The sequence below is a fragment of the Somniosus microcephalus genome, chromosome 3 (assembly GCF_052327205.1).
Source record: "Somniosus microcephalus isolate GS21.2 chromosome 3, FLI_Smic_1.0, whole genome shotgun sequence".
Classification (NCBI taxonomy): Eukaryota; Metazoa; Chordata; class Chondrichthyes; order Squaliformes; family Somniosidae; genus Somniosus; species Somniosus microcephalus.
In genome coordinates, this window is record NC_140989.1 from 71,126,459 (window position 1) to 71,139,977 (window position 13,519).

The 13,519-nt window shown below is 39.9% G+C and overlaps 1 protein-coding gene across 12 annotated transcripts in view; it reads right to left on the reverse strand.

Moving 5' to 3' along the window:
- Positions 1-13,519, reverse strand: part of spata17 (spermatogenesis associated 17) — a 548,756-nt gene that overhangs the window by 448,395 nt on the left and 86,842 nt on the right. For all 12 annotated transcript variants that reach the window (XM_085981083.1, XM_085981092.1, XM_085981099.1 and 9 more), the window contains one exon: positions 5,432-5,632. In XM_085981083.1, coding sequence (XP_085837209.1) covers positions 5,432-5,632 — 201 coding nt within the window. The remainder of the gene's footprint in view (positions 1-5,431; positions 5,633-13,519) is intronic.

Consider the following 13,519-nt stretch of genomic DNA (forward strand, 5'->3'; position numbering starts at 1 on the left):
CAAACTTCACAACGTAATCGCAAAAGAGGATCACCGAACCATTTGGGTCACCCTCACGATAGCAGGGTCCCAAGTCAAAATGGAATTGGATACAGGATCAGCCCTGACCGTCATGAATCGACGAGACTACGAGCGGCTATTCTCACATGTACCCTTGAAAGAGACATCCATTGTCTTGAAGACGTATACGGGGCAAAAAGTATACCCCAGAGGGAAAATAAGGGTGCCTGTCGAATACAACGGCAAGGAAATACAGAAATTGTATCTGTACATACTGCAAGATGGTGGCCCACCGTTATTGGGATGTGAATGGATCAGAAAGATAAGTTTAGACTGGCACTCCATTCAGGCACTGACGGTGGCTGGTAAAAAGGATGACGACGTCACACCTGGACGATTGTCAAAAATCGAGTGGGCGACACTCATCATTCCTGTCATGAAGAAAACGTTAAACAATAAGTCTGAGGAGCCAAGGAAGGTTCGCATCTGTGGGGACTTCAAGGTGATGGTGAACCCAGTCCTTCACACAGTACAATATCCTCTCCCGAGCATAGAAGATATTTTTGCCTCACTATCTGGAGGGAAGCGTTTTACAAAAATTGACCTAGCACAAGCATATTTGCAGATGGAGGTTGAAGAATCCTCTAGGAAACATCTCACGATAAACACTCACAAAGGTCTTTACCAGTATAATCGACTGGTATTCGGAGTAGCATCAGCTCCGGCGATATGGCAAAGAGCGATGGAACAAGTCCTGCAAGGGATTCCGGGGACTCAGTGTTACTTGGACGACATCCTAGTGACAGGTGAAAATGACAGTGAACACCTTGCCAACCTAGAGCAGGTGCTCACTAGACTAAGAGAACATGGGCTATGAGCCAATCGCCCCAAGTGTGAGTTTTTTAAGAAACAGATATTGTATTGTGGCCACGTGATTGATGAAGAGAGGTTACATAAGTCCCCTGACAAAATTGAAGCGGTAGTTAAGGCTCCAGCGCCTGAAAATGTGTCGCAACTGAGGTCATTCCTCGGATTGGTGAATTACTACCATAAGTTTTTGCCGAATTTGTCCACAATTCTGCACCCACTGAACGCCCTACTACAAACTGGAGTAGCATGGAAATGGAGCGATGAATGTAAGTGGGCCTTTCAGAAGAGTAAAGATCTAATCACTTCAAGAGAAGTATTGGCTCACTACAACCCATCACTACCGATAAGACTGGCGTGTGATGAGTCTCCCTACGGCATTGGAGCGGTACTGTCACATAAATTCCTTGATGGTTCAGAGAGGCCGATAGCTTTTGCGTCACGCTCGTTAACTTCAGCTGAGCGTAACTACGCCCAGATTGACAGAGAGGCCCTCAGCCTGGTGTGGGGGGTGAAGAGGTTCAAGCACGGTGGCATAGTGGTTAGCACTGTTGCCTCACAGCGCCAGAGACCCGGGTTCGAATCCGGCCTCGGGCGACTGTCTGTGTGGAGTTTGCACATTCTCCCCGTGTTTGCGTGGGTTTTCTCCGGGTGCTCCGGTTTCCTCCCACAGTCCAAAGATGTGCGGGTTAGGTTGATTGGCTATGATAAATTGACCCTTAGTGTTAGGGAGATTAAATACGTGGGGTTACAGGGATAGGGTGGGATATGTGTTGGTGTAGGGGTTACAGGGATTGGTGGGATATTTGTCGGTGCAGGCTCGATGGGCCGAAATGGCCTCTATCTGCACTGTGGGGTTTCTGTGATTCTTTCTGTGATTCTGTGACTACCTGCACGGTCAGAAATTTACTCTACTAACTGATCATCAACCTCGTCTCCATTTTCAACCCTAAGAAGGGCGTCCCAATAATGACAGCACAACGGCTACAGAGGTGGTCCCTTTTCCTAGGGGCACACCAATATGACATCGAGTACACAGGAACTAAACAGCATGGGAATGCTGATGGATTGTCGCGCCTACCGTTGCCGATGGTGGAAGAAGCTCCTGCAGTGGATCCAGTGGAGATATTCCACTCGACCATAGTCGAATGTCTACCTGTGACGAATGCAAACATAGAAAAGGAAACATGAAATGACCCGACACTCTCCTGGGTCTATGATTTAACGGTGAAGGGATGGCCAGCACATGGCGAACCACTGTTGCCAGAATTCTCGCCAAGAAGAGAACAGCTGTCAGTGTGCAGAGGAACCTTGATGTGTGGATCCAGAGTAGTAATTCCACCCAAATTGAAGGATAGAGTGCTCAATGAGCTTCATGAGGGTCATCTGGGAGGGGTAAAAATGAAGAACTTAGCCAGAGCGTTTGTGTGGTGGCCGGGAATCGATAGAGAAATCGAAGAGATGACCAAGAGCTGTACAGGATGCCAGAAGGTCCAAAACGCCCCACCACAAGCCCCTCTACATCCATGGGAGTGGCCCTCATCTCCATGGCAAAGGGTGCACATTGATTTTGCTGGTCCATTTATGGACTCGATGTTTTTAATTGCGGTGGATGCACAAAGTGGCCAGAGGTAATAAAAATGTCCTCAACCACCACAGAAAAAACTATCACAGTCTTCCGAACCATATTCACCAGAAATGGGCTGCCTGAACAGATTTGCTCTGACAATGGACCACAGTTTGTGTCTGAAGAGTTCCGGAGGTTCTTAAAGAACAATGGTGTTAAGCATTACACATCCGCCCCATATCATCCAGCCACCAATGGATTGGCTGAGAGGTTCGTTCAAACATTCAAGAAGGCTATCAAGGCAATGTGTAATGAAGACATACCCCTACAACACAAGGTGGATAACTTCTTGTTTGCCTACCGGAATGCGACACATGCAGTTACCAACCAAACTCCAGCCATGATGTTCTTCAATCGAAGACTACGATGCCGCTTGGATTTGGTTAAGCCAAACATCAGAAGAGGTGTGGAGAACAGGCAGTTTCAGAATATGAATGAAAGGCCGACCAGGAGTTTTAAGATAGGTCAACCAGTTTTGGCCCGGGACTACCGCACAGAGAAATGGCAGCCAGGAATGATCTGTACACGGCAAGGCCCTCTAATGTATACCGTGGACGTTGGAGAGAGCATTGTAAGATGCCATGCTGACCAGATTCTAGAGTCACTGGAAAACGTCAATTCCACACCACGATCCGATACACCTGGTGATGAAACCGAAGTACCAATTGCATCTACCTCAGAATCGGGAATATTGGAAGCAGACGAACCCAACGACGTCGATTCCGAATCAACTCTGCCAGAAGAACCTGATACCCCAAAGAGGCGTTATCCAGACAGAATCAGGAAGCCTCCTCAAAGACTGAACTTATAATTGCTTAACTTCAGCTAATGTATATGACAACTGTAATTGTAAATATGTTATTTAATTATTAATCGAATGTTATGTACTGTTTAGCTAAAAGGGGAGGAATTGTAGTGTATGTACTTTGCAGAAGGAACTATATTCTGCAGCCCCTGTATACTGCAGTACCAGTAGTGACCACCCCTGTATATAAGCCTGTGTAGTAACTTTGCATAGTTAGTTCCAGTTTGTCTCCACTCAGTAAAGACCTGTTATAACCAACTCCTGCAGTCCGTGTCTCAATTACACACGGACATAATAGTCTTGCATTACTATTGAACAGAAAAAAACCATTTAGGGGCAGAAATTGCGTCGAGTCACCTTTGGGGCGCTAACTTCGCTGGGGCGCTACTATTAGCGGCCTGAAAAAATTGGTGCCCCCACGGCCGAAATTGAGTGGTAGCGCCCCAAGAGGGGAAGCGGGGCGCTACTGGAAGCGCCCTGCCTCCCTCTTGGGGTGCTGCGAGGGAATATCGCGGCGCTATGTGCCGCAGTATTGCAGGCCTTCCTCCCAGCTGGGCCACCGGGGATCTGAGTGCCAGCAAATGAGCCTGGCACTCAAGAGAAGTAGAGAAGTGCTGCGCTCATGGAGCACAGCTGGCACGCCGCGGGGGGCGGGGGGGGTTGGTGGGCATGTCAGAAGGCCGGGGCCGAGAGCGGAGGCAGGTGGCCAGCAACAAAAATGACCACCCGGCACCTCGCCTTTGAATAGCGCCGCCCTGGCCGCAGGTAGACCCCTCTGACCCCGTCGGACATAGCGTCCGCGGTAAGTCAAGGGGCACTACCGAAGATTGCGGCCGGGGCGCTGTGCACGGCAGTGGTATCATCGCCGGCGCCGCCGCTAACCACCCGCTCAATTTCGCGGGAGGCATTGGCACCACCACGCCCGGGCTTTGCACCCCTCTTAGGGCACTAACGGGACACACAAAACATCCACATTTTCCCCCCTAGTAGTTGATACCACTGATGGGCCACATGATTTGGATATTTTTAGAAATATGATATAAATTGTGTTACTTTGCATTGAATAATTGTATGGAAATGAATCATCAGTAACAAAATATATTTCATCTGTGGTATCAGCACTTTAACAGTTAGTTTTAATGTACTAACAGAATAAAAACATTTTAGTTCCTACACTGTAACAAGCTTTCTGTCAATTGTTCATATTGCCTTAGCTTACTATTATCTATCAATGGAACAGAGTATAGAATATCTAACCTCAAAACTTGTATCTGTTTTTATCTTAGTGAAATTTAACTCAGATGGAAATGTTGATGTTGTAGTGTTTTCTAAAAATTATTCATTTTTTGTATGTGTGGGTCACCATTGACCAGAAACTTAACTGGACCAGCCACATAAATACTGTGGCAACAAGAGCAGGTCAGACGAGTGTCTCACCTCCTGACTCCCCAAAGCCTTTCCAACATCTACAAGGCACAAGTAAGGAGTATGATGGAATACTCTCCACTTGCTTGGATGAGTGCAGCTCCAACAACGCTCAAGAAGCTTGACACCATCCAAGACAAAGCAGCCCACTTCATTGGCACCCCATCCACCACCTTAAACATTCACTCCCTCTACCACTGGCATACCATGGCTGCAGTGTGTACCATCTACAAGATGCACTGCAGCAACTTGCCAAAGCTTCTTCGGCAGCACATCCCAAACCCGTGACCTCTACCACCTAGAAGGACAAGGGTAGCAAGCGCATGGGAACACCACCACCTCCCAGTTCCCCTCCAAGTCACACACCATCCTGACTTGGAAGTATATAGCCATTCCTTCATCGTCACTGGGTCAAAGTCCTGGAACTCCCTCCCTAACAGCACTGTGAGAGTACCTTCACCACACAGATTGCAGCGGTTCAAGAAGGCGGCTCACCACCACCTTCTCAAGGGCAACTAGGGATGGGCAATAAATGCTGGCCTTGCCAGCGAAGCCCACATCCCATGAACGAATAAAAAAAAAAATTAAGATTCATTAGAAATCATTGGTGACATTAACTGGAAGAAAAACAAAAGTCACATTATTATGCTCCAACATTCCTTTAATAAAAATGGAGAACAACGCTCCATTACAATAAAACAGCATACCTGTGGTTTCTTTTTGCCTACAGGTGGCAGCGGCATTACTGGAGGAAAGATGCATGGAACACCAGGTATTGATGGATCCACAAGACCCTCAGTTGTGTCCTTTCTTCGAAATGTATTAAGACTCGATGGTCTGACCTGTTGTAATCTATACTCCTTCTCATTCGGGCACAGCCTATATGGAGAGTTATAAATACCTGGAAGCTAGGTAGAAAAGGTAACACTTATTAACTCACTGAGATGAAGTAATGCACAAGAAATTAAACATCTACTTAAAATTAGTTTCATTTTTAGTTGTGTTACAAAGTGTACAATTTACACCAACAATGGCTAGATATATTCAATGAACTAATGTAATAATAAATAGTTTTATAAATATATACTGCAGCAACAAAAATGTGACTACATTTGGCATTTGACTAGTAATATTTGCAGAAACTCTGAATGGCAAATGACTACCTCGCACCAAATTCAATCATTCCTAAGAAATTATGGTGTGTGCCAAAACTAATACAGCAACATTTGCTAAAAGCTTGTGTGAGTAACATTTTTTTCTCTCTACCATTCAAGTTTGTCACAAACTTTAGCAGCCCTTTGCCAGCACAGTGGCCTGGGAATCCATTTTCTTTGGCAATTTTCTAAACTGATAAAGACTTTGGGGAAATCTGTGCTAGCTGTTTAAAAAAACTACACCTGAGTTCATACTGTACATTCAAGCTAAAACTGAACTCAATAAAGCTGGTGAATTCTCAGGAGTGACCCTGTTAATAGCTTCCTACTGACCTCTCTGCATCAAGTTCTACTTCTGGCTAGTGTACTGATCACACAGTAGGGCAAATGAGCTGTGAAAACACTGATATTTTTAAGTATAAAATTCTGGGTTGTCATGAAAAAAGGAAATGAGTTATGCAAGAGACACACTTTTGGCACTTTAAGTCCCCCTCCATCATAGGAATTCATGCATGAACTAGAATATTAATTGCACCAGGTCAAGCATATCTGCAAACGTGCCTTTTGTTGGCCAGTCATCCATTGAATAGCATTTAAATTCTGGACCCTTTTGCAAAGCTATCAATCCATCAGTCAGCTTCCTCCCCAATCTAGATGTTTTTCATATAGGCCTTTATAATTAGGGCCACAGGGGATGGCAAGAAAAGGCAGAAGAAGTTTAATGACCGTAAAGAAGAGCATGAAGGAGATCAGTGAATGAAGTATTTGCTGGAGATAGGATTGCTGAATCAACACTGACCACTATACTTCATCATAATTATCAGGACATACAACTGCCACGGGATTTATAAAAATCCTACTCAGCAAATAATTGACCTGCTGTTAAGAAGTAGGTGGATTGTTAACACATTGCCACAATCCAACATTCAGTAAGATATTCAAGATTTAATTACTCTCACTGAGAACTCAAAAGGTAACATTTCTGCTTGCCAATTGCAGAATTACACATTTAAATGAATAGCTGTAAACAGTCCTGGGTATTCCTGTGAGAACTGAAATTATACATTGCCATGTAGTAACATACTTTCATTCACATAAAAGCTTTGTAAAGATTAATTAAACAAATACCATAATTAATGCTGAAAGCAATTAACAAAACAAGTCACTTGAGAAGCATGGATGACCTAGTACTAACTATGGCTTTTAGTTTTGCAAACTACCAAAGGCACAGCTTGAAGCAGAAAAAGATATGCCAAAATCTTCCAAAAAACAGAAAAATAATACATTGGAATCTCAGTGTTTCATTCATTAAACCCTATTTTCTCTAAATGTAAATTAGATCAACAACCAAACAACTCTAGATTATGTATTTTAAAAATATATTGGAAGAGGAAATATTTTTCTAGAACTAGTAAATCTTCTAAACAATGCCTAAATGTTTTTTTTTGAATATTTAGTCTTCGTCTGGAGTTATTACATTTCTGAAAGGGATATCTGTAGCATTCTATAACTGACTCTGAAGGCTAAACTGTGGCTAAAAGAAAACAACATTTTGATTTGAATATACAGTTTGCAAAGGAGCAGGATTTGTGTGTGCAATCTTGACTAAAAAAGTTGAAAAAGCAGTATTTCAATGAAGATACTCAATTAATAGGTCATCATTGACCTCATTCTCCTTGCCCCTCCCCTCATAAAACTGTATCTGATATACTTGCTGCGTTATATTTTGTATTTTAACATTATTACATCTGCTTAAAGTTATTTGCATTTTTATATTTAAGTTTTAATGTTGTTTTCCTTACTGTTATTTTAGATTCTTTCTTTCCTCTCATTAGTGTTTGGAATTCTGTTGTAGTAGACTGCATATACTTTCTAAAGTAACTCAAATTACCTCCAAAATTTATATACTGTCATTCTGAATGTTAGAGGAGTAAGCATCAGTACGCAAATAAAGCATGTAGCATATTCATGACATTGCCCAGGAAAGACAAAAACGTAATCTTGATAGATAATTACATTAAAAAAAAATCTAGCTACAACAGTAGCACTACTCCCAACTAATTATACTGAGTATTCTCTAGCAAGACATTCCTTAGCAAATATAATAGTGCTATGTACAAAAAATGAAAAGCACGTTTTCAACATTACATTGTAGACCATGAAGGTTACACAATCACTTTGAAATATATTAAATAAAGAGCAATTTCAGTTATTTGTATTTTTGTATTTAATTACAATATTTCTTTTTGAAAATCATTTAATTTTCACTAGAGTAATTTTTCCCCCCCGAGGTTGCTTAAACATTAACTTGAAAGTGAATATATTATGAATTAGTTTAGAATTAACAAATAATTAAATTGAAGTTGGCATATAAATTACTGAAAAGGGTTATTGCAACTTTGAGGGATATATTTGGCTGCATTCTGCTGTTATGCTACATAATATTATTTAAAATAGGATGACTAGCAGTAATTCTTGCGTTTTTATTACAATTTTTGTTCTACAACAAATTAGATCTTATTATAGCTTGTTCAAAATCCTGTAAAAAATGTATTTTAAAAGATACTATAAACTGACTTCAACCAACAGTATTCAAAACTGATTACTTGATTGAGGTGCCTATCTATGTAATGCACCTGTTCAGATATATACTACCTATTGCACTCAATGCTTTGTAGTCTCTGCAATTCAACAAACTGCGAAATGTGTTATTTTAGAAGCTCTAGAAATACATTAAAGGGCTAATTTTCTGCTCCTGCTTTATAACGATCATTTGAAAATGAGGATTTCATTAAGCATAATATATGCCAACAGTTTATATGCCAACAATTTAAGGTAATTATATAAATAAAAATACATACACGCTGTTATGGTTGTACATTGTACTTGCCCAATTTCATATCTTTAAGTCAAACAAATCACATGTCAGCTGATGCTGTATCAGCAATTAATCTTCTCTATTTACACTACTTATTCCATAAAAGATGCACTGTTTTTAACATTAGCAGTTAAAAATCTTTTTGAAAGAGCTGTTGGGATACTTAACTGATATAATAGCACTAACATAAATAAATTATTCTAGTCCGATGCTACCTGCAACATTATTTAGCTATTAGACATTTTTCTGTCCAAAGAATAAATTGGATAAGCTACACCTGGATGTTGTGTGTTTTGGCTTTAAAGGAATTCACCTAACTTTTTAAATTTTTATTCTGCAAGTGATGCTAATATTTACTGAAAGCTTTTAAGTACAACGCCAAGTTGGGATTGATATGAAGGCAGACTTGAAGTTTGTTTTTTGCTAAGAACATGAATAAAGTTAAATTGTACATCTGATAAGATTTTAGCATCAGCTTGGGAGGGGATGTTAGATACATTTTGATCTAAGATTATGGGATCTTTTGGTAAGATATAAGCAGTTGACTGTGCAGCATTAATTTGAGGACAAATAATGTATAGCAAGTTGTACATCGTTTTGTTCAGTATAATCTCCTCTATAAAGTGCACTAACGATAGGTAAAATGATTTATCATTATGATTTTATACACAGTTATATGAAAAAGCAGTGTGATCTGTTTATTTCATGCGCATCAAGATATTCCACATCACATTTGTAAAACTCCAAGATGTTCAAATTCAATAGACTGACATCCAATATGTCATATTTTGTTTACATTTGAACTTGGAAAGTTGAGGTAAAAAGAAGGAAACATCAACATTTTTATTGAATCTTAAATACAAAATTACATACACATGCACAAATATATTGTGGAATACTTATTTGATGTCACTTTAGAGAATGCAATCAAATGATCACAATAAATCCAGATTTGAAACTGAAACTATAAAGAGCTTAGGCTCACATGCTAGTCTTCTGCCATCTGTCACTGTCAATATTGATTTTCTGTTCATTTTAATAGGGTGAACTGAGGATTTTACAAAACTGAAATCAACTGGTAAAAATGAATGTAAACATTCAAATTACTAAGGATTTGAGCTGTTAATAAGATCTGAACTTTATTGAATTCTCAAAAAGCCATTACCTTATATCTAATGCCAAAGTTGCCTATAAAATTCACTATTGTTAGGAACCTGGCCAAAAAGATCAACAAAACTGATCATAATTGTAGATGACACACAAGTGTCAATCAGACCCAGAACTCCATCCTGCAAACGGGATGATAAAAAGAAAGCTCTTGCCAGGTACTGTAACAGATAATTTTAGAGGCTTCAAATATTTTAACATAACCTATATCAAAACCTATGAAGATTTGATCATTTCTGTAGTGGTAGCAAGAACTGGATTGAGAAAGTAGTCAGGACTTGGGGAATGGAATTTTATGTTGGTACTGTAATGAAGCCTTGAACTAGACATAACAGTAGGCCTTAAACAAGAAAAAACTTTGAAGCATCACACCTTTATTAAAGCCCTACCTTTGCTACTATGTTACAGGGAAATTAGACTTAAAATGTTATCATTTTCAGAATGCAAACCTAAGTATTTTCCTAAACTGATGTAGTTACAATTTTTAGCATTACACAAATATATATTGGTGTGACTATCTTCCAGGATTCGCAGGATATTCAATTGAAATTTTCTTCATGTTGGAATACTTTATTGTGATGCACCGATTCGTGAACTTGGCCCTCTTTGGTGTTCACGTCTGAGCCCCTGCTGGAAAGTATGGACATTAGTTAAGTACAGGATTAAGCTCAACTGTGATATGACTGAATACCCTGTTGACACTCACTATCTTTGCTTATATGTGAAAATAACTACTTGGGTAAGTTAACAGCATTGTCAACCCCCCCCCCCCCCCCCCCCGAAATTGTACTCCAGCTCCAGTATGGCTGAGTTGATGAACTAGAAATCCATTTCAGTGTGTAATAACAGATTGAAGATGGGGGAAGAGTTTTTTTTACATTGCCTTTTACTTAAAGAAACACCCTAGTAGACAGGCCAGTCTTTCAGTTATATTAAAAACTCTTTGAAATGCATAATTAAGTGACTTCCTTTGTTTTTCCATTTGTCTTTCCTCCTATCTTAAATGCAATCACTGGGGTATAATTCCACAGATATTTGCAGTACCTCACTTAAGTGGCTATTTTTCAAAGTGAAAGCCTAGGCAGTGAGTGTCAACAGACTATTGTGTATCATGGGCAGGGTATATCACAGTTTAGCTTAGTCCTGCACATATGCACTTTCCAGCAGTGGTTACTGGATAGTAAATGGGACTGGAGCTCCTTACTAACTACTTACTAGCTCCTTACTACACTCCTTCCAGTGTGTCAGCTGTGGCTCAGTTGGTAGCACTCTCGCCTCTGAGTCAGAGGCTTGAGCACAAAAACCTAGGCTGACACTCAGTGCAGTACTGAGGGAATGCTGCACTGTCAAGGGTGCCATCTTTCGGATGAGACGTTAAACGGAGGCCCTGTTTTCTCTCAGGAGGACGTAAAAGATCCCATGGTATTATTTTGAAGAAAAGCAGGGCATCCTGACCAATACTTATCACTCAATCAACATCACAAAAACAGATTATTTGGTTATTATCACATTGCTGTTTGTGGGACCATGCTGTGCGCAAATTGGCTGCCACGTTTTCTACATTACAACAGGGACTACACTTCAAAAAGTACTTCATTTGCTGTAAGGCGCTTTGGGATATCCGGAGGTCATGAAAGGCGCTATATAAATGCCAGGAATAGTTCCTTCCTCCAACCACTCCCCACCTCCTCCCCCAACCCCACACCAGAAATCAGCTAATTCAGCACAGACTAGAGCTCAAACTTAAAATCTTCCTTGTCTGAAAGGCTCATTACCACACAATCAAGCTCATTTATGCATTGAGCCATTAGCTGAATTCTGCAAAACAAATTAGAGTACAAATAAATCCATTTATGACATTTCATTTTTTTGTAATGTGTTACAACTGATGTTATTTCTTTTTGTATAACAACATCTTGACTCATTGATCTACATGTAGTACAATTATTTTAAAAATGAATTACATTTCTAATTTTGTTGCAATTATCTCTGGCTGGGTTTTTGAGATTAACTTATTTTTCATTTGTGAAGTTACAGAAGTATTCTTGATGTAAAAAAACATCAAATTGCTTTGTTGCAAATCATTTACTTCTTTTCAGTCACATTCTATTTTAAGAACTTATTTCCCTCCTTCCCCCCAGAAAATGTCACAAATGTGAGAGAAAATATCCTCCAACTGCATTCACAAGGGAATAATTGAAATGAGTTCAAGCCTGGCAATTGACAGAACAATAATGAAGGGACATTAAGGACTTTATAATTCAAAGTTGGAAGACATGTACAAAAAATGGCATACATTACATAAAATAAGTTTCCTGTGAAGAACTAGTCTGTTTTCAATGAGTAAACTAGGATCCAAGATCACGACCAATCCCAACTAGTCCTCACTTGGCATCCACATATGCTCACTTCCAACAGGAATCGCTAGATAGTGAACAAGAGCAGGAACTCTGGTTGATTTTTAAATTCCCTATCTCAGGAACACTGAAGCCAATTATAGCATTACCGTGGCTGGAATTGGCTAATTCAACACAGACTAGACATATAACTGGGTCTTTCCTGGTCTAAATTATGCAGTAGCATTCTGTGCAGTGCATTTACTCACTGAGTTATCCGAGGTTTTTATCAGGTTTTTAGAAAACTCTGGTGATTTTATACATAATAGCCATCTTAATATGAAAAGCTGGGAGTGGATACACTTAAATATGAAAGAGGATTTAAAATATATTTTTCAAGAAAAATATCTCACTGTAGCATTTTTAAATTTAGTATTCCTCATTCATTAAGTGAAACTATACTCTGCAGATTCCATGGATACCAGCTTTTGAAGTTGAATTAAATGTTGAACACTGCTGTCATGACAGAATAATTTGTGATCCAGCAATGGGTTCATGCCTACAAGCTGCTATCAAAGGACTTGTGCAAACTATCAACTAGATTTTCAAAATTGCGTTGAGAGTGGTGACTGAAGTCATGGGTCCATAATAAATATGTTTTTTGATATCCCTTTCTTTGTGTAATAGTATCCCTTGCAGAGGAAGCAGCATTCCTCTTAAATCAATGTAGAGTTGAGTAGATTGAAGACCTGTGACCATGAGCCAGAAAAAAAATTCCAGCATCTTTGGATGAAGGTGAAGTATTGCCTTCCTTTATGCCAGATTGGGCAAGTGGATCAGCTACCTGAGCATGAAATTTACTTACCTGTCTAGTCAAGGCCAATTTATATCATAATACTAGCCATGGAATCAGAAGGAGGATATATTACTTGTGAATCAGAAGGCAACCACTGACCTGCTTGGGCCTGGAAGCTGAAGTATTGCAGTGCTGTCAAAGTTGAGCCTAGTTCCAACCTAAATAGGAGGTGAATTGAAATGGTGTCCAAATTTCCGGTATCAATCTATCTTCTAAGTGCCCACGCCATACTGTGAGGAGGCATTACCAATTAAAATTATAGAAACATTACCAGAATACTGCTCTATAGACATCCCAATACCACATGGCCACTGCTTACACTGGTCTTGGGTAGATAGATCATGAAATTTCATGCTCCGGTAGCTGATTATAATTAAATCTATGTGTAGTCTTTAGTTTGTTTC